At 33.6% G+C, this 21,430-nt stretch overlaps 3 protein-coding genes and 1 long non-coding RNA gene across 5 annotated transcripts; 2 read left to right on the top strand and 2 right to left on the bottom strand.

Annotated features, from left to right (window-relative positions):
* Positions 1-896: 896 nt before the first annotated feature.
* Positions 897-4,229, top strand: LOC145018639 (uncharacterized). 2 transcript variants are annotated; one of them, XM_078976515.1, is made up of 7 exons: positions 897-1,141; positions 1,698-1,866; positions 1,974-2,170; positions 2,273-2,371; positions 2,446-3,398; positions 3,508-3,565; positions 3,676-4,229. In XM_078976515.1, exons 2-7 carry the CDS (start codon positions 1,770-1,772, stop codon positions 3,844-3,846), a joined length of 1,575 nt encoding a protein of 524 aa, XP_078832641.1. In that variant the 5' UTR covers positions 897-1,141; positions 1,698-1,769; the 3' UTR covers positions 3,847-4,229. The 2 variants fall into 2 exon arrangements, with proteins under 2 accessions (XP_078832641.1, XP_078832640.1); XM_078976514.1 differs by having other exon boundaries at positions 898-1,141; positions 3,508-3,580.
* Positions 4,230-5,520: 1,291 nt separating this feature from the next.
* LOC145017532 (Integrase-type DNA-binding superfamily protein) lies at positions 5,521-6,666 on the top strand. The gene has a single exon (XM_078975551.1). It carries the CDS (start codon positions 5,587-5,589, stop codon positions 6,418-6,420), a length of 834 nt encoding a protein of 277 aa, XP_078831677.1. The 5' UTR covers positions 5,521-5,586; the 3' UTR covers positions 6,421-6,666.
* Positions 6,667-10,604: 3,938 nt separating this feature from the next.
* Positions 10,605-11,321, bottom strand: LOC145017371 (uncharacterized). Its single transcript, XR_013666485.1, has 2 exons — positions 11,216-11,321; positions 10,605-11,118 (listed from the first exon to the last, which is right to left on the bottom strand). It is a non-coding gene; the product is annotated as an uncharacterized LOC145017371 (long non-coding RNA).
* A 6,740-nt stretch (positions 11,322-18,061) lies between these two features.
* On the bottom strand, positions 18,062-20,201 carry ADSS (adenylosuccinate synthase). Its single transcript, XM_078973988.1, has 4 exons — positions 19,823-20,201; positions 18,914-19,606; positions 18,522-18,833; positions 18,062-18,430 (listed from the first exon to the last, which is right to left on the bottom strand). Exons 1-4 carry the CDS (start codon positions 20,141-20,143, stop codon positions 18,260-18,262), a joined length of 1,497 nt encoding a protein of 498 aa, XP_078830114.1. The 5' UTR covers positions 20,144-20,201; the 3' UTR covers positions 18,062-18,259.
* Between the last annotated feature and the right edge of the window lie 1,229 nt (positions 20,202-21,430).

Genomic DNA, 21,430 nt, shown 5'->3' with positions numbered 1-21,430 from the left:
ACGGAAAAAGTGGACTATGATTACTACAACATAGAATTGTTTTCATCTACTACGTGGCAATGGAGGGAGTTTCAAAATATCCAGTTACCATCATTTGTTTATCCTGTCTCTGATGAGGCTGTTACAAGTGGCGGTGCCTTATACTTCTTATTATCTAATGATAGCGTACTGCGATTTGATATTTATTCAGAAGAACATATACTCATATTTTCACCTTCTACTATTAATGAATTAAAACCATATGCATCGAGACTAATCAACTTTCAGGGAAAATTAGGATATCTCTCTATAAGTGGAGATACTTCGTGGGCTATTTGGATTTTCATTCACAATCGGTGGGTTAAAGTAGATGATAGTACTTACAATGAAAGTGCACATGAATGGTGGAATTATAGAAACAATACCCTATATTTCTTTAGAGGAAATACAATTGAGTATGAGGTTCCGGCACATCATTCTCAACAAGTTTTTTCAATCCGTTCTGATTTTGATACAGTGACTATGCCAGGTCGATATTACTGATTATATATATTTTAATTTGCATTCGAACATAGTTATTTTTATTGTAATGAACTATTTTAAGATTTTATATTATTCTATGATTTATTACTTTTTTTTTATTTATTGTTTTAATTGTTATGAAATTAAAATAGCTATTATAATGTATGTTAATGAATTTAAAATAGCTATGGTAAACTACTTTTAATTGTCATGCTTCCTATGATGCTTCCTATGATCTAATATAAGTTTACAATGTTTTTAAATATGTTCCTGCGTGGTTAAACGCGGGTTTTAATCTAGTTTTATAAGGTATAGGGTAAAAGATAAATAAGAAAAAAATGTATTTAATTTCTCTTTTCTGTTTACGTTTTCAATATTGGACTGGATCGGAACAAAACAAGTCGTATTTTGATGTTTTCTCTGGTTTGAACTTGGAAACGCCCAATAAAAACGAGAATGTTTAAAATCCTGAAGGCTTACCACAGCAGCATCTCCTGTCTGTATTCAGTGTTCGCTTCCTAGTCGAAGCCCTAAATTCTCGAACTTCCTTCGTTACACTACCAGAAAGAATAAACCTTTGGATGATGGTTTCTTGACTGTGGGGGTATCTTATCTTTCATTAGTCTCCGATGCAAAATAGGTGACATTTCCTACCCTATCGATATTCCCTGCAATTGCTCCATTATTCTTTTATCTTATTAAATTTAGAATCGAATTCATGTTTTTGTTAGATTTATATGATTTCTGCATGGCTTCATGTGCTATTTGCTTTTGTTTTGCTAAATTGTTCCTGCGCAACACTTTTCCGTAAGTTACCTGCTGTTGATTAGGATTAGCTCGCCTAGGGTTTTGTTTTATAGGATCGCATTATTGTTTTCGATATATATTGGAAGCAACTTTTGTAAATTGTTGACGATTTATGTGAATCATCTATCTTTTTTGCCTTGCAATGAGTGTTCCAGCAGAACGGATTTTTTTTAACTGTTAATTAATACTTCATATATGCCCCGAAACAATTAGACCCATACGGAATGAATGACTATCCAAGAAATTCTGTTACCTTAATGTATAAAACAAGCTCAACAAGTAGGCAAATTAGTGATATACATGTAAAAGAATTCATGTAAACATGAATTTGTTACCTTAATGGACCAAGAATTAATCCAAATTTTGTATGTTTGGAGAAACTTTTGCAGTTATGGTGTAGAATTCAGTCATCCAATCATAGAGCAAGAACACACCATTGAAACTTTGGAACGGTGATTTTCATGTCCACCAAGTCTTCAATTGCATCAGTAATGGCATGGAATTGGGTTGTTCAATCCCTTGCAATGTTTAAGCAAGTTGATCAATCTACATTAATTGGTATGTTTTTATTTTTTTATTTCCTTCCATATGTTCTTTAGGCTTCTCCTGTAATATATTCATCCTAGAAATGGATTTATTATAATAGTCATACTTCAATGTTTTAGGTGTGGTAAAAAAGGCTCTTGCAATTTCTGATGATTTAGGAAAAGATTCAAGGGAGATGGTGTCCTTGAGAATGTTAGAGAGCATGTTTATTCATGGTAATGAAGCTACAATTGATACTCATTCTACTCAAAATGCTAAAATCTCTTTCGATCCATCAGAGCAATGTGAAGATGTATTGCACAGGATATTAGAGGAGGTAATGTGACTATTTTTTAGAAAAGTAAAAACAAGTCTAATAAAATAATTTCTCTTGGAAACTATATATTCAACTTATTATATCATATCATAAATGTAACAGACATCTGAACCGATGAAAGAATTAGAAAGGCAAAAATGGAATGTTCATCCTTTTGTAATGCATAAAAGGGCTTCTCTCCCCAAAAGCCCCTTGGAAAAGGTCAGAAATAGTTACTTTTTTTATGCATTTTATCATAAATGATCAAAAAGTTTATATTTTGTATAATTAAACAGCTTAAAGAAGAAATTCTTGATGGAAGTCATCCGCTTCTTGCATCATTGAAAGAGAGGAGTTATTTAGAAAACATAAATATACCTGAAAATAGTCAAAACACATTCCCTGAGGTCAATGTCCATTTTAATGACCAAACTAAAGTATCTAAAGATGATTTGGCATCAATGAATCTTGAAAACGAAAACAACAAATTACCAAAAAGCCCGTTGCAGAATCCTGATGATGTAGACAATTCCACTAGAGGAAAAAATACAGAGCATACTAAAAGAAAAGAAAATGAAATGCCTAAAGAACCCCCTGTGAAAGGCTTAGAGGAAAACATGGTGATGGATCACAATGAGCAGACTCCATCAAAGAATCTTGAACAGAATTGTGATGATCTGAATGCTGACCATAGTCAACAAGAGTTGACCGATGAGAAATGTGATGATGAAATGACTAACATTGCTGCCATGAAAGAAGCTTTCTTGAACTCTCAACATACACTGAGTCAAGATTCCATGGCTACAATTGACTCCACTGAAATATGTCTTTGTATGAAGTGTAACAATGGTGGTGAGTTGTTAGTTTGTAGTTCTGACACCTGTCGGTTAAGAGTTCACGAGAGCTGTTTGGGATCTACTACTACCACACTTGACAAAAATGGAAAGTTTTTCTGCCCATTTTGTGCATATTCTCATGCAATATCAACATATCTTGAAGCTAAGAAAAAAACTTCCTTGGCTAGAAAAGACTTAAAAGCCTTCATGAGTTCAGGAGTCAAACATAGACCAAATAAGTCAACACAAACTGAATCTCCAGGTCAAAAAGTCAAAGGGAATGTCAATGGGCATACTGTGAGGAGAGATACAGAAGATCACACACCAAATGAGCATAAACAAAAATGCAATGAAAATGAAAGCCCTATGTCAAAAACTCACTCAAGAAGATGCCGTGACCAAAAACCACAGTAGTAAGTTTTTCACCTCGAAAAATTGCAAGAAATAGCATCCTACTTTACTATTTTATAGATTAGGTTGACTTTGTGGTTGACTTTTATGAACCTTGATTCTAATTTGTAGCACATCTCCAACAATTCCTTTAATACGAAGAAACAAACTCCAATGGACAATGTCAGAGGTGGAGATATTAAAGGTTTTTTTTTTTTTTTTTAACCAAAAGCATATTATAAAACTTTAATCAGAGTTTATTTAGTTGATGTGATTTTTTTTTTTAAAAACTTTTACCAGGAAGGGGTGCAGAGATTTTCGAGTAATAATAATAGTAAAGGATTTCCATGGAAGGATATTTTGGATTTTGGAGGGGATGTGTTCCACAAAAGTCGTACTACAATCGACTTAAAAGATAAATGGAGAAACTTATGCAAAGGAAGCCCTGCCAAAAAGAAGCAAAAACTGTAACATTGTGCAAAGCTCAGGGGTTGTTAGAAGAATAATATTTTTTGCAGCAGACTGTATGTAAATATTTTTTTGGTTTTTTTTTTGTTTGTTGAGAAAGATTGTGTTGTATGTTGTAAATATGATGAGACATGTGATCTATAGATCCACTTGAATAGTTTATTTAGGGGAGTATTGATTGGTAAAAAAAATGGTAATGCTAGTTAATTTAATTTGTGCATGGAAATGCATGGGAAAAAAGTGATGTGGATTGGGATTGAAACCGTGAGTAGTCAGGGGAACATGTGAATGACTACAGCTCGTGATTCTTTCCAATGTTTTGAGGTGCTTCTTCTACATCATATATACATATTACTACATCATATATACATACTATTCTCTCGATAGATATACATAGTGTGTGTAGTGTGTGTGAGATAGAGAATGAAGTCCACAAGTAGAGTATCCAATGACACAACTGAGTGAGTATGCATTCATTCATACGAGACAAATTAGTCAACTACTTGCCTAACTTCATTCAAGTCCTAGACATGCCCTTGAGGTTCCCAAAAATGAGCACAATAAATTTTTATTTTTCGTACAGAGACGAAAGAAAGATCAAAGAATGAATTCATGTTCCATTTGATACCATTTTTTTAGTTGGGAGTAAAAATGTAGAAAATTGCAGTTTAATGCATTATGCATGTTGAATTTAGGTTGATTTATGTATATTAATTGAAATATTATAATCGATAAATGTTTAATCACAAGCTAGGAACAAAAACAATCCAAGTGGATAACCTGATATACAAATGTAACAATCAAGGAAATTAAATATTTTATTTGTAAGTTTAATAATCTTATTGTTGCCGACTCGAGGAGCGAGAGTATATATGTAATTAGATAGAAGGAAAAAACATTATTTTTAAATAACATTATCACGACAACGCTGTATGGTAATGAAGTTTTATTATTTATTCTTATTGACTGATTTATCTTTTTATTGTTTTATCATATCAAGATACATACGTTTATACATATGTTTTTTTGGGTAATATGTTGAATAATTTAGTGTGACACCATAAAATAATAACGACTTTTATTTTCTATTTTAATCAACCATTTTATTTTTTATTATCTAATTAATTCCGGTTTAAGAGGTGTTAAACTGACATAATTTTTCATTAACTTGTTTGGCAGCATATGTACTTCACAAAATAGTGTTCCAAGATTTTTCATCTACATACATAATGATATGTGTATAACATGTTGAATCATTTAATAAACAATATACTAATGCATATGGTAGATACAATGTCATGTAGGTAACTGATCAAAAATCTTGTTAGGTCAACAGTTGTTAAATCGGAAATAAGGTATTACAGTGTGTGTATGTGGTGGAAATTTCTTAAAAATCGGATTTCATTTACCAAAATAAAATATAAAAATCGAATTACATTTAAAATCAAATTATAATAATTTTTATCTATACATATTGCCTATAAATTTAAGCAAAAAAAGTATTAGTAGTATTTTTGGGCTAGGAAGTTGGTATAGTGAAACAACAGGCTACTAAATCCAACGGTCACATGGGCTTCAAAAAGCAAAAAAAACAGCTTTGTGAAACGTGATAACATTTAAGCTCCAAGAGCCAAGAGCCAACACTCACACTCCATCTCTATACATAATAACCCCCGCGCCCTTTCACTCCCATCATCTCACTTCACTCACCTCCGATCTCCTTCTTCATTCAAATTAACCACCATGGATAACTGCCGTCGAACAACAGCTCCCTTCAAACCATGGAAGAAAGGCCCCACCAGAGGCAAAGGTGGACCCCAGAACGCCGCCTGTGAGTTCCGCGGCGTCCGTCAAAGAACTTGGGGCAAATGGGTGGCGGAAATCAGAGAACCCAAGAAACGAACCAGACTATGGTTGGGTTCTTTTGCTACAGCCGAAGAAGCTGCCATGGCTTACGATGAAGCTGCCAGAAGACTTTATGGACCTGATGCTTACCTCAACTTACCCCATCTTCGATCCAACTTCAATCCTCTTAACAAATCACACAAATTCAAATGGTTTTCTTCCAACAAGTTCATGTCTATCTTTCCGGCAACTGGTTTGCTTAATCTTAATGCGCAACCGAGTGTTCATGTAATCCATCAGAGACTTGAAGAACTGAAGAGAACTCAGGTATCGTCGTCTTCTTCATCCAGCTCCAACAGTTCTTCGATTGTTGATCAGATCAGCCATGATCAAGTTCAAGTTACTAGCGAGAATTCGAAAACCCATCTCAAAGAAAGCGTCCAGAAGCCTCAGATCGATCTCAATGAGTTCCTTCAGCAACTCGGAGTGCTGAAAAAAGATGAGCAAACGGATAAAGTTACCAGTGACGAAAGTTATTGTGGATTTAAGGAGATTGAATTGTCATCGTCTTCAAAAGCAGTTGTTGAAGAATCAGATTTGGGAGAGGAAGATTTCAACTGGGATGTGTTGAGTGAGATACATGGATCTCATGATGATTATAATAATCAGATTTTTGATGTTCATGATCATGATCAGGAACTGGTTTTGCCCACCACTATCTGGAATTTTTGAAGACCTTTCTCACTTTTATAGAGCTTTAATTAATTCGGTGTAGTATGATTAAATCTATGGATGTAGAAATGGTTTCTTGAGATGCATGCATGCTGGCTGCATTAGGTATTGGCTCTCGATGCATACATGTATATGCATGGTGTTATGCGATAATACGCCATGCATGGGAGATCATGCATGTCTCTCATATCGTTGTATAAGGCCATATATATTATCTTTGTTGGTAATTTAATATCATCAATATTATTTAAGTGTAATAGTATAATAGGATTAAATTTGTTGACCAAAAGTGATCTTGTAAAATATTGAAAAAGTTAGGATAGTATAAGAGTACTTGTTCAAGTTTTCCAGTATTCAAAGTACACTGTTATTTAGGGACGAAACCCCTAAACGAACGGGAGTCTGGGCGCAACTCCTAGGGAGCGGGGTCCAAGGGGCAGAGCTCCTGGCAGTTTTCAGATAGGAATCATATAGCTGTTTTTGGTTATTTTCTAATACATCTTCTTGAAGAACATTTTCACATATATTCTCTGATTTTGTTCTATGAATTTCATTCAATTGAGTATTCGATCTGTACCATTGAAATATTTCAATTTGATAGTAAATCACGACTTTTAGAAAATCCAAACAATCTGTTCATCCTCTATTTCTAACATCGTTTTCCATTATTAGTTTTTTTTTTTTTTTTTTTTAAATCAATGTCCATCAACCTGTCGTACTAGACTACTAGCAAATCATCAAAATACCAAAAGTGATAGCAACATCTAGATGCGCTTAAATCCGGCAATGAACCTCGCATAAACCGGTTCTCCGCTACCACGGGTTTAGTAACAAACTGGGCCAAAACAAAACCGGGCTTGATCACAAAAATACCCTTTAGATTTGGTCCTCGCCTCCTAGGTAAAAAAACTTCCAAGGAAAGCCATGTAAACCGAATTGTTTTTTTTTTTTTTTTTTTTTTTTTTTTCCTGAACTAAACTAGTAAAAAATAGATATTTACAATTTTTTACCTCCAGGCTCCAACCGAAATACTAATACTGAATAGTTATTTATAAGGTTATCCTGCAATAGTAATATTTCATTTGTTTCCAAGTTGTCCACAACTATATATATATATATATATATATATATATATATATATATATATATATATTAAAGTTTTGAAAACAAGAATGCAAAACAAATAACCAAAATAACTCTTTGATTAATTGAAAAATCACTCAAAACCAATGTTTTTATAATCTGTTCTCATAATCATAAACTCGATTATAGATAGGTATATATATATAGCCTAACAAACCAACTTGTATTAGACTAGGAAACCTATGACCAACTTGGCATAAACTAAACTTTCCATAAATTAGATTGTTTGGCCTCCAAGTCCTCATCGACTTAGGATTCCAACAATCACCCCCAAATCTCTAAGTCCTTCTAGAGAATTCTTTAACCCCGATCAATATCCTATTATCTCTTTTCACCACCCCAACCTCTTTATCAAGCTTGTTCTGAGAGCAGCTTTCCACCTAACAACAAGACTAGGTCACGACCACATTTATCGTCTTCCGTCACCCGCAAAACGAACCAAATCAAAGTCACCCACTTTGACATCTTCTCGTCCATTTATTTTGCGCCTCCGGTTGGTCTCTCTCTACCTTAGAACCAGCCCGATCAAGAAAAATTGAGGCTCCTGTTGAGATGCCTCAACTCGTAATCAAAAACAATCTACACCCCTTTGAAACGAACCCGGTTCCCGCTGCGTCTACCCCACAACAAAAGGCTACGGTATTCTTGAAACCGACTCTCAAACCGGCACCGTCTTCACCCCGCTCTGATACCAATTAAAGTTTTGAAAACAGAAATGCAAAACAAATAACCAAAATAACTCTTTGATTAATTGGAAAATCACTCAAAACCAATGTTTTTACAATCTGTTCTCATAATCATAAACTCGATTATAGATAGGTATATATATAGCCTAACAAACCAACTTGTATTAGACTAGGAAACTTATAACCAACTTGGCATAAACTAAACTTTCCATAAATTAGATTGCTTGGCCTGCAAGTCCTCATCGACTTAGATTGTTTGGCCTCCTAGTCGTTACCCGCGCAAAGCGGCGGACGACAATTAATTTCATTCAATAATTAGTTGAATTTGGAAACATGTTATATTTCAACACAAAACAAATACATAATTCAACAATTAGTTCAGTTTGTGATGTTTTAATCATCATCTCATAATAACTTAAGATAGACAAACTCAAAAAAAAGCTACATATAATTATTTATTGGTTGGCTATACAATATTAATCACACAACACTTCATTTTATACCACATTTGAAATATACAAATCGTCATCATTGAAGTTTTGGTAAGACATTTTTTATTGCCTACAATATCAAAATATCATTTACTGTATAATGCTCACTGCATTTAGATGAAATTTATTTTTGAAGTTTTGTCGATTGTTGTAATTTGATAGGTAAATTTGAGGTGATAGTTTGAGAATAAGTTAACATCGAAGTTTCTTAAACAAATTAGTTTTTAAGAAAATAGTTGTGAATTTTAAGGGAATTTTTAATATATTTTTAGACAATCGTTTTAGTCAATTTTATCATGTTTTATTACCATTTCATTAACAAACTATCAAAATTTTAAAATATTATTAACGATAAAAAAAAAAAAAAAAAAAAAAAAAAAAAAAAAAAAAACAATCGTGATATCAAATAAACACGATACCCTTACGTGTGTTTTTGATTGTTAAAGTTAAAACTAATTACATTTCAGCCTTTTGGCTTTTACACCCTTTCAAAAGCCAACAATATCGAATGGTCAATTAAATCATATAAACTGCTATGTACATTTTGGTCAACATTTTTTTCATTTTGATTAAAATGTGTCTTTTAAACAGCACCATGATCATAACATGTTTTCCGCTAGACATAGACTTATTAATAAGATAAGACTCTTTTCTCAACCACAAAAGAGAAGAACTTAGTTGTTTAATGTGTGAATGAAGAAAAATGAAAAGTAATAATCTATACATGCCAGATAAGGACAATCCTAATTAAAAATCATAGTCACTTTGACCTGAAACAATTAAATGCAATTAATGATAAATAAAAATATCTAAAATCCAAAATAATTATCTAGACAAATAAAGAGAGAAGATGAGAGGCTCATGGAATATTGAGCATCTTCCATGCTTCTATAAATTCAAGTTACTTTCATTTGACCAAAGAGCTTGAAATATATAAACTCATCTGTAAAAGGCAAATATTTGAAATCATTATGCTATAAACAAAGATATGATGGTAATATGTTGTCACCAAACACAAACCTTATATGGACAATTTTCATATTACTTTGAGAAACAAAACAATAAAAAAACCGAGCTTTCATGGCATTCATAAAAGACAATGTACCCTAAGTAACATTGCAACATCAGGAACATAGAAACTTTGGATTTCCTAAATCCTAATTAAGAACGTACCCAATAACTGTTTGTCAGAAAGTTAAAACAAGTTGTTGTTGGACAACCCATAAAAGCTCACCAACCATATCACATTTTCATACCTTAAACATCAACCAGTAAAATTATGGCCAATTATTTGAACTAATAAGTTTAAATATAAATACTCAAACATTAATATTATAAAAACCAATCTAGTTAACCAATCCTAATTTTTAATTTGAACAAAAGAGATTAAACCCCAATTATCAAAATCAAGATTTTTAAGAGAGAAAGAGCGGATAAGAAAAATAAATACTCTCACCTCTCCACTTTACTTCTTTAGAGCAGCATCTATGTTACTTCTTTTGAGAAGCATCTGCATATGTATAGTATATAACTAGGCATATTTCACAATGTTTTGTGAGACTAAAATTACAAAGTGTAGTGTAAGACCTCAATGAAAGAATACCAACCTACTTTTATTAATTTCCATGATGTAGCATCCTATTGCATTATCAAATCATTTTAGCAGCAAAATGACAAGAGAATTGGTCATTACAGTCAATAAAATCCAATCTACCAACCTAACGGACTGGAATACTCAAAACCATCACCACTTGATAGCAGCTCTTCCACCGGAAAGCTCTTATTTATTTATTTTTTAAAATTCTCTTTCAAGCATTTCATCAAATGGTTTCTACGCATCTATAAACTTGACAGTAAGTACAGGTTCTACAATAAAGATCAGATGTAAAATACAAAACTAACTTGTAAAACATCAAGAATAATGAAGAAAACAAAAAATCAGTATGAAAAACTAATCTCCAGCCACCGGATTTTCATCCGGGTTCATCTTTTCGTTTCCTCTCATTAATAGAGCTAGGGTTTTTCTTATGAATATAGAGAAGGAGAGGACACTGGTCGTGGTGCGATGGTTAGTAAATCGAGAGATCAAAGAGATATATGAATTGTTATTTGTCCTTGTTAACAAACATTCGCATAGATTTTTATTCGGTAAGAAAGAAAAAAATAAAAATCTTAGATTTGTCACTTGCCTTCTTTAATGAAGGGAGATGACAGCTTCGAATTGATTTCAGAAATGAATGGATGTGAAGGATCTAAGTCGATATAGTTCCTATTAAAAGGAATCGTTGGAATTGAAGAGGCGGAAACGGTGAGAAGGAATACAGGGTTCCACATATCCTCGACGGTGCTTTCAGTTCTTGAAATATTTTAGTGTATACCTTCAAAAGATCATTCAAATCAGAAAAACTTCACCTATAATTGAAACTTGAAATTTAGGTGAAACTTTGTTATGTGTGTAAGATTTGTATCACATACATTGTCCCAAACTCAAATCGAGCAAAAGAAACTCTAGCAAAAAAAAAATCGTTGCTTATCTTCACCCTGATTTTTTAGAGTGAACATGAACAAGGGGAGAGAGAAAGAAAAGGAGGCTAGTAAATTTGAAATGGCTGTTATTAGTGTTTTTTAATAGATTGCTCAGTGAATATTGATTAACATTGACCCGTTCAAATCCCATACTTTAAGCAAACATTTAGGGAATTCAAATTTACTTAGTTTTTCAGCTTAAATCTTACCGTATTTGAATTATGATTGTTATTATAGCAATAATTTTTTGTATTTTAAGCTTAAATATTTTAACGTCTTAAATGTATTTTTTTAAAATAGTAAGGTTGATATAATAATATAGTAAGATATATATAATGCAATCTTAGATCGAACAAGTAAACTTTTTTTTTTAATATTATATTTTTGGCTTGGGTTTCAAATTTGATCCAAACATTATTTTTTATTACAAATTCAACCCAAATTTATTTAATTTATAAATTATTTTTCTACAACTTTTTAAAGAATTTTTACAACCTTTTTTAGATTTTTTTTCTTAATTCTTTTATAATTTTTTAAAAGTATTTTACAAATTTTTAAAGAAAAATTTACAATAATTATTTATAACAAAAGTTATAAAGTTTTTTTTTTTTTTTAATTTTTATACAATATTTTAAAGTTGAATTAAAATGTTTGAACCATTTTTTACACTTTCATACATTTTTCAAAAACCTGTTTTTAAACCAAGTATTTTGTAAATGTTTTAATTCTTTTACAACTTTTTTTTACATTATCATATAATTTTTTTTATAAGTTTCATACAATTATATATAAACAAGTTAAAGACATTGTATTGATCGAAAAAATTTAAAACTTTTAGTTAAACTTATAAAACAGTTGTAATATTTTTAAAACATTTATAAAATATTTGTAACACCTGGAATCCAGATGACCAATTAAAGGAAAGAAAAAACCTAAGTCAAAAGGTCTACTCGTCAAGTCCAAGAGGGAAACTCGGCGAGTAGAATGAAGATTAGGATGCGAGTGGAAGGACCTACTCGACGAGTCGGGGAGGACTACTTGACGAGTTGGTCTGAGTTTGGGAAACCCTAAATTCGGGTTTTGTACCATATTTAAACATCCTTAACCCACACCCCTGACCTCATTTACAGCCTCCATTGTCCAAACTCTAATCCACAAACCCTAGTGCCTTGTTTGAGATAGTGAGCCATTATTAAGTGTTCTTGAGTGCCTTGAAGATTAAGGAAGAAGGAGGAGCTTGGGGAAACAAGAAGAAGCTGGTAGATCCAGCCACATCACCTTACTTCCATCATTTTCTAGTAATCAAGTTTCTATCTTGGCCATTAGTTCATTAGATCTCTTCCTTTCTCTTTTATGATAGTTTATGGTCCAAGAGTGATAACTTTTGGGATTTGGACGTCCCAAGCAAGGATTCCATCAGATCTGGGATCACTAAGGGTTGTTATGGCATAAAGGTGCAAACTTTATGCCATTGGAACCCTCATGCAAGCTTTAAGGAGTTATTATGGCCTTTTAATCCCCAAAAGGCCATGCATGGAAGAAAAGACAGAGACTTTACGTGATCAAACGATGTCTAAGGCATGGATTTATTTTAGTACGCCTTAGTTTAGAATAATATGTCTTTTGGACAAGAATCTATGTCTTAAGGAGTTAGGGTTTGAGCATAACCCTTGTAGGAAAGGAATTAATGGGTAACGTTGGAAACTTTACCCCTTTAGTAGTCTTTCCAGAGTGTATAAGGAGTTTGGAGGGTAGAACTAGAGTGTAGAGGAATTAATCTGTTAAGATGGTCAAAACTGACCGGGAGACTCAGCGAGTCCAGGGAGGGACTCGACGAGTCGAAGCGAGTTGTCCCGTTTCTGTTCATGCTAGAACTCGACGACTCTGAGGATTTACTCGACGAGTTAGATCGTGATTTCAAGATCCTGATTTATGGAACTCGGCGAGTTGAGTGAACTCGGAGCGTTGACTTTGACTTGACCAAGGTTGACCTAGTTTTACTTTTGAGGGCATTTTAGGACTAAGTGTCATTTTGGTACTGATAGCTCGAGGAGCAGAAGGAGCAGCTGTTCAGAGACTTTCAAATTAGCGGCCAGAGAAGTATCAGCAGGATGTCAGCTTATGAGGTGAGTTTCCTCTAGTAGGAACAGGTCGAAGGCACCAATCCTGACCCATTTATGTATGTTAGTGTATATCGGATTTAGATCCGATGTCGGGGTTAGCCCAATGTAGTTTACATGTTTTGGATTTCGGTCTGATGTCGGGTGAGGCCCGAAGAAGGTTTATATGTATGTTATTGAACTACGCCTCGATGTCGGGTGGGACCCGAAAAAGGAATGCATGCTTAGTTATACTTGTTGTCTTTGTGATACTTGTATGTGCCTGGTATGGAGATGAGTATGGACGGGGGCTCGTATCTCATCACTAGCTGAGTGTGGATGGGGGTCCATATCTTATTAGTAGTAGACTAGGGGCGAGGCCCAAGATAGGCGGGACCTTGAGACTAGCAGTTATAGTGTTGTGTTTTGTCTGGTATGTACTAGCTTGATTATGATTATATGTTTGTATGTATATAGCGGGTTGGGCCTAGTAGAAACAGATTTGTATACCGAGCGGGGCTCGATGTCAGGCGGGGCCTGATGCCGTATTCGTTCGATGTCGGGCGGGGCCCGAGGTAGCGGGCTAGGCCCAATGCTTGTAGTATGTGATTATGTGTATGGTATATGGTAGTTTGGAGAGACTCACTAAGCTTCATGCTTACAGTTTTCAGTTTTGGTTTCAGGTACTTCCAGTTGCAAAGAGAATAGCTCAGGATGACTGCATTGCACACACCAAGATGTTTTAGCCTGGAATGATTTACTCTGATATTTTGACGTATGATTTTGATACGGTATTTTGTTATGATGATTTGAGATACATTACTTATGTCTTTTTATGAGATGATGAATGAGAATTATGATTTTTATGAATAATTAAAATGAAATTTTTGGACCGTATGTTTGGGATGTTTCAATATTTTTGTTTAAAAGAATGCGCATTAAAATTGTATAAAACTGTAAAATAAAATTATAACTCAAGTTTTAAAAATTGTATTAAAAAAATATAAAACAGTTGTATTATTTTTTTGGAAGTCAGGTTAACAAGTAGTAGATATATCTATAAAAAATTATAAAGATGTATGAAAATTGTTTTACATTTTATTCAATGTTTTAAAGTTGAATTAAACCGTTTTAACCTTTTTTACACTTTCTTATATTTTTCAAACTGTTTTTAAATAAAGTATTTTGTAAATGTTTTAAAATTATTTTACAACTTTTTTAAAATTTTGATATAAATTTTTTTATAACTTTCATATAACTTTTTCTTAAAAAATTACAACATTTTTTATATTGTTGTATAAATTTTGTTTTATAACTTTTTTACATCGTTTAGAAATACTCATTGAAGATAAGTCCCATAAAACCGTAAACAAAGTTTAAAAAATGTAAAACAAGTTAAAACATTGTATTAATGTAAAAAGTTAAAACTTTCGTTAAACAAATAAAATAGTTGTAATGTTTTAAAAATATTTATAAAATATTTTTGTTTAAAAGAATGTGCATTAAAATTGTATAAAAGTTCAAAAACAAAAAATTATAACTCAAGTTTTAAACGTTGCATTAAAAATATAAAACAATTGTATTATTTTTTTCAAGTTGGGATAAATATTTCCATAAAAAAAATTATAAAGATGTTGTAAAGAAATTTAAAAGAACCTATATAAATATTAAGAAAATTTTTGCTAAAAAGGTTGTAAAAAATCTTTGAAAAGTCTTTAAAAATATAATTTGTAAATTAAACTATATCTAGAACGAATTTTAAATAATAATTTAAAATTCAAATCATATTTATAACAAAAGTTAAAATTTTGAAGGAAAGTATAAAATTAAAAAAATGTTTGACTGATGAACCCAAGATAAAACGTAAACATATAATGAGGGAAAATTGAGTAATCTAACATTTATAAATGATTTTTTTTTTTTGAAAAAAATGACTTTTTTTTTTTGTAAAGTAACCACATTCTCCGAAACACATTGTTCCGGAGAGGTTTCCGGATTTCTAGAGCACGATTTCGGACCATGGTCCCAGAATACATTTGACTTTTTTTTTTTTTTTTGTGTGTGTAACATGTGATTTTTTCTTTTAGTATAATTTTTGGTTTTATAAAATGTATAAGTTTTGCTTTCATAAAATGTATAACTTTTGGTTTTATAAAATATAAAATGTAATTAAAATCAACAAACAACTAATAAATACATAAACTAAATAAGAGTAAATTACACGAATGGTCCTTATGGTTTAGGGTAATTTAGGTGTTTGGTCCCTAACTTATTTTTTTAACTTGGAAGGTCCTTATTATTTTTTTAACTCAAGGAAACCATAGGGACCATTCGTGTAATTTACTCACTAAATAAATGATGTGTCTATAGGTCATATTACAAATACGATGTTCAAATTATCTTGGTCTTTGTACCAAAAAAAAATTCGCTAGTCATTTTCGATAACTCATAGCCCCTAGATCGGTTTTACCCTCTATAGAAATCGATTTCTTGGTGATCAATGCCTCCAGGAACCAATACAAAAACACTCCGCAATCCCTTTTGCTGTCAATCTCTTGTAGTACATGTGGGGCATTTTCGAGAGTCAACTTGAAGCTCTCAAGTAGGATTGAATAAGTTGGTTGGGTACCCTAGTAGTTGACTCCCACTAGCAATTTGTGGATGCGGACTCTCATACCTATAAACCAATCCTCATTTTCCGAATAGTAGTTGCCCTTCTAATGACTATCGTATATAATCATTTTGAATGTCTTCAAATCCAAAGTACCCAGAAACCAATGAGCATGCGGTATATTGATTAGGATGTAAAGCTTCAAAAAAGGTTATAAATAATTAATTAGTATATAAATACTCAGGTAATGTAATCCAAAGAAAATTATATTGTATCACACTCTACCCAAGCTAGGCAAACGACCGTCAACCATGTCACACCGGTCAAATGTCATCCGCTCTACAAACTAGCAGTAATGAGATCCACATCATGATGTGCTGCCATTTTTTGCAGTAAAGTATTGTTATTTGAAGCATAGTATGTAATGAAAAAATAATTATATTACTTACATCACATGACAAACATCCTTCATGACTATCCGCATATAATCGTGTCCAAAACTCAAGCGTAGCAAAACCGATCAAATAATTGTTACCAAACAATAGCGAGCCATCTTGTTCTTTATATACACTGTGTAACATCCTGTTTTGAGAAGTTTCTTTTTTCGGTATTGTGGACAATAAATTGATTAAGTAAAGGTCTTAGGCTTTAAAGGAATGGGGTTTAAACCTTATTGGATGATGACACCGTTAGATAAGTGATTAAAGCCTTGGTTTGTGTCTTGGAGTCAAAGGGTAAAATGAAAAAAGTGATGTTTTAGACTTCTTTCATGAATTATGGTTTTTAGTTCGACATGTGTTAAGCCAAAATTAGCTAGATAAAAGTATGGGGTTTGTCAATACGTTTCCGTGGATATAAAGATCGTCAAAAACGAAGTTGAAACAAAGAAGTTATGATTGTTTGAAGTTAGAGTGAAATTAGGTGAAAACACGTTCGCACTAGGTGAGAGGTAATTCTCACGACGTGAGAGTGCTCACAATGTGAGAATCTATTCTCACGACATGAGAATTATGCAGTCCAAAGCTCACGAAATTTTTAGGGCTTGCAAGGTATTTAAAGGTAAGGATTCAAGTTTTAGGGTATTTTCTTAGCCTCGATCATATCTAGAACCTCTTGAGAAATACCCTAGCCTTTATTTTCAAGATTTGAGCCTCCCATCTCTTCTCTCATCCATTTTTTTGAGGTTTTGGTGGTTTTGGAGCAATGTCTTCATGCAAGATTGATCCTTGAAGCTTGGCAATTAGAAATTTCAACTCTCATCTACCTTCTAAATCTTTATAAGTTATAAAGTTTCAAGCTTTATTGCATATTCATCTTGGATCTAAGTGTACTTGGTGTTTTGGTCCATTTTAATAATTTTTTAATGAGAGTTGGAAATAAAGTTTGCAATTTTATTACTCTCTAAGGTCCCAAGAGCATTGTATGTTTTAGATCTAAACTCCAACACTTTTTTGATCAGTTTAGAATGTTTTCTTAGACCACTTTGACGAAAAAAGTTTCGATCTTTTGTTATCTCTTTCAATCATGCAAGTTATCTTAGTCATTTAGGTTATTTTGGGGTAACAAAGTTTAGATCTTCAAAGCTTGAGACATTATTATAAATAAAGTTAAAACATTTATCCATCTATACATCATGTTGATTCAAATCTAAACATTAGAAACTTTGACTTAATGGATTAAGTTGAAAAATATGCATTTTAAGGTCCTTCGAGACTTGAAATCCAGATCTTGGTTGTTTAAATTTGAATATGTAAACAAGGTATTAACAAATACTCCCTTCAGGTTTTGCTATTATTTTAACATGATCTAAGCAATTATTTAATCTGCATTTTTTGTCCTCCAACTTGTAATTTTCTTACAAACCTTTCCTAGAGGAACAATAAGTTCACAAGTTTTTCATTGGATAAAAGCCTGAATTGATTTGCTTCCTTTGAAGTATCCCCCCAACCATCAGAACAATCCAAATCAACACAGCTTGAAACTCGATACAACTACACAAACTTTCTTGTGTTATCCTTCTATTGGATAAGGATATTCACGTCTTTTATGCTCTTTTACACATACAAGAAATCAAGAACGAGTCCATATCCCAAAAAATTGCAATTATACCATGTTAACAAAACTCTCGTTCTCAATCCAGTGCACGTGAGATGTAATTCAACATATGTTTTGCCATGCCCTATTTGAGCATCCCATAAGTCTTGATACATCTCTCAAGGGAATAAATACATCAAACAATACAAACCAAACAAACAACTTATTAATCTTTTAAATCATGCTTGCTCACTTGTATATAAGAGCATCACGTCCGGGCCCCACACCAATGTAATGAATAGGCACACCAACCAGCTCTTCTATTCTTTCTACATACTGACGTGCAGTCTTTGGCAAATCAGAGTAGTTTCTTATAGATGAAATATCAGTCTGCCACCCTGGCATCGTTTCATATTCCACCTAAACACACACACACACACAAAATCAGTTATAATAACTTATAATTAATTCCACAGCACGTGTAAAGAAAATTAAAAGAATCAAAACTTGCCTTTGACTGTTCGAGGACGTATAAGTCAGCAGGGAATGAATTGATGGGGGTATTATCAGGATTTTTGTAAGAAACACCCAATTGGATTTCGGGAAGATCGGATAAAACATCAAGTTTTGTGAGATTTAAAGAAGAAAATCCATTTATTTGACAAACATATTTAAGAGCAACAATATCAAGCCAACCACATCTACGTGGACGACCCGTGGTTGTGCCAAATTCCTGCCCGGAAAACCGGAGAAGGTCGCCCGCTTTGTCTAATAATTCGGTTGGAAACGGACCGGACCCCACCCTAGTTGTGTATGCCTTTACCTGTATCAAAAAAAAAATCAATAATTTGGTAGATTTTTCAAAGTACAATGCAGAAGTAAAATGAAAAGAGGTAAATTTACCACTCCAATGATATCCCCAAGGGCTCTAGGAGCAATCCCTAAGCCAGTGCATATTCCACCAGCTGAAGGGCTAGAAGAGGTTACAAAAGGGTATGTCCCAAAATCAATATCCAACATGGTAGCTTGACCACCTTCCACCAAGATCTTCTTCTTCTGTGATATAGATTCATTCATGAAATGGACTGTATCACAGATGAATGGTTCCAATCTCTCAGCAAACTTTTTGTACCTTTCAACTTCTTCCCGAAGCATATCAGGGGTGTACTTAAAATCCTTGAATCTTGAAGCTGCATCTGATAACAAAAGATCGAGCTTTTGAGGGAAAGTATCCATACGTCTTAGGTCGCTTACTCTTATACCATTTCGAATGACTTTGCTTGAGTAGCAAGGTCCGATTCCTCTTTTGGTAGTGCCAATAAAGGACTTGGCTAATTCAGCTTCTCTAAGCCCATCTACCTCTTGATGGAAATCAAATAGCAAGTGAGCACGATCAGATACCAGAATCCTTCCTTTGCAGGAGATCCCATTGGATTCAAGGCCATCAATTTCTTTGAAGAATCCAGGAAGATGGACTACAACTCCATTTCCAACAACACACATGGTTTCTTCATTGAGAATCCCTGAGGGAACAAGATGAAGTGCAAACTTCTTGCCTTCAGAATTGTAGATAGTGTGCCCAGCATTTGCTCCGCCCTGGAGTTAAAATAGAAATCTTATTTCGGAACTCGTGGGATTAATGTGAAGATGTTATCAGTTATGTACACTTGAAACAAGGAAACTAGGTTTAAAATGAAATCAAGCAATAATCGTGTAAAGATCATGTAATGGCATCCGTAAATTTCATTGTTAAAACTGATAGACATTGAAAAAAACCTAAATGTAGCACTGAGAGTAATAGGAAGGACTAACCTGACACCGAGCGACAACGTCGAAATGCTTCGCTAAGATGTCGACTAGTTTTCCCTTGCCTTCATCGCCCCACTGACAACCCAACACTCCGGATACCTGACTCAGAGCTTCGATTCGACTCGGAGTGTTACTAGTTTGTTCTTCCACGGCGACTGGCGGAGATGCGGAACACGAAATTGGACCGGTTTTCCTCCACTGATGGTGGTTGAGAATAGCAATGCGTCGGGGTAGTGTGTTGAGACAGCTTCCACAAGCGCCATTGAAGGCCCTCCGCGGAGCAGTGATAGGGTTTGTGTCTAGCCGAAGAGAGGTGATGTTCATGACTATGAGAGAGCGACAGCAAGGGTTTCCACTTTCCACAGAAAAGAACGCGCAAGTCAGAAGAGATGTTAAAAAAAGGTTAATTACATTAAAAGCCCTCTAAGTATATTAATGTTTTCAAAAATATCCCTCCTTTGGCAATGAGGATTGTTCCGGTTAAAATAAAAGTAAATTACATCAATCGTCCATCGTGCATATATCAGAAAGCGTGTTTAGTTTTTATTTTTAAAAATTAACTTAGATAGTCCCTCGTTTCCTTAAAATTTACATGTTTCATCCCTCAAAGGTGATTTTATTGCGAACTTAGTCCGTTCCAGATTTGAAATGATGATAATGCCCTTTAATTTAATGTTTTTACCCTTATTATTATTATTATTAATAAAGCCCTTCACCTTCCCCACACTTTTAATCGGAAATAAACACAGACTCGATGAGAGGGAAAGTAGAGACCAAAATCGTCGGCCACCACCATCGTCTCCACCTCCGACAAACCTTTCTCCGTATGGACCAAGACTCTCGGCAGTCCCCTCTCCGACTGCATCGCATATGTCACCTTTCTTTGAATCCAAACCATTGATGGAGATGTCGAAAACAAAAAGAAGAGTAAACTCCATATCAATGGCATCGTAGAGGGGGAGAGGTGGTTTACAACGGATTCTACAAAGAGATGGAGACGTTGTCACCGCCTAAGGTTTCGAAACACCACCAAGGTTTTCTGATCGAGCTCCATCGCCTGTTTGGGGATCAGTAACACAATAAATAAAGTGTGCAATATGAAGGGGTGATTGTCGGAGGTCTGATTCTCCGCGTTTGTTGGTGATCAGCATCATCGATCTGAGGTTCTTCGATGGCAATGGGATTTGGGGTGACCACCAATGCATTTGATTTTGAATCCTCTTTCTTATACTACAACTTGTGGGTTTCTATTTACAAGTTTATAGTTTGATTTTCAGGTTTAGGGTCTAGTTAGATTTGAGTTCAGCTTCTTGTTTCTTAAATTTAGGGGGCTGCTGGATTTTTAGGAAGGAAAAATGTGAGATGTGTTCAATGGTGATTGGACATAAGGCATATCTTCCAAAATAGGTGATGGGAGAGAAATAGGAGTGAAAAGTGGTAGTTTCTAGTGGTGCTAGGTGGTGGTAGTTAAAGTTGAGAAAGAATTGGGAAGACAATTGAAATTTAATCAATAGTGGCGATGGTGTTTATATTTAATTAAACATTTTTTAATAGATTAATAATTAATAATTAATAATTAATAAACATATCAAAAAAGAAATAAATAAGAGC

Source organism: Lactuca saligna, chromosome 9 (assembly GCF_052625555.1).
Source record: "Lactuca saligna cultivar CGN05327 chromosome 9, ASM5262555v1, whole genome shotgun sequence".
Classification (NCBI taxonomy): Eukaryota; Viridiplantae; Streptophyta; class Magnoliopsida; order Asterales; family Asteraceae; genus Lactuca; species Lactuca saligna.
The sequence above is the reverse complement of the archived record's forward strand: the minus strand, read 5'-3'. Positions and strand labels throughout refer to the sequence as shown.

Bases quoted from the DNA above. Each gene is read 5' to 3' on its own strand.
- LOC145018639 (XM_078976514.1), top strand. From the start codon at position 1,770: ATGTCCACCAAGTCTTCAATTGCATCAGTAATGGCATGGAATTGGGTT. The intron at 2,171-2,272 runs GTAATGTGACTA...TAAATGTAACAG, and splicing joins TGCACAGGATATTAGAGGAG to ACATCTGAACCGATGAAAGA. The intron at 2,372-2,445 runs GTCAGAAATAGT...ATAATTAAACAG, and splicing joins CCAAAAGCCCCTTGGAAAAG to CTTAAAGAAGAAATTCTTGA.
- LOC145017532 (XM_078975551.1), top strand. From the start codon at position 5,587: ATGGATAACTGCCGTCGAACAACAGCTCCCTTCAAACCATGGAAGAAA.
- ADSS (XM_078973988.1), bottom strand. From the start codon at position 20,143: ATGAACATCACCTCTCTTCGGCTAGACACAAACCCTATCACTGCTCCG. The intron at 19,607-19,822 runs GTTAGTCCTTCC...TTTTAACTCCAG, and splicing joins ACGTTGTCGCTCGGTGTCAG to GGCGGAGCAAATGCTGGGCA. The intron at 18,834-18,913 runs GTAAATTTACCT...TTTTTGATACAG, and splicing joins TTGGGGATATCATTGGAGTG to GTAAAGGCATACACAACTAG.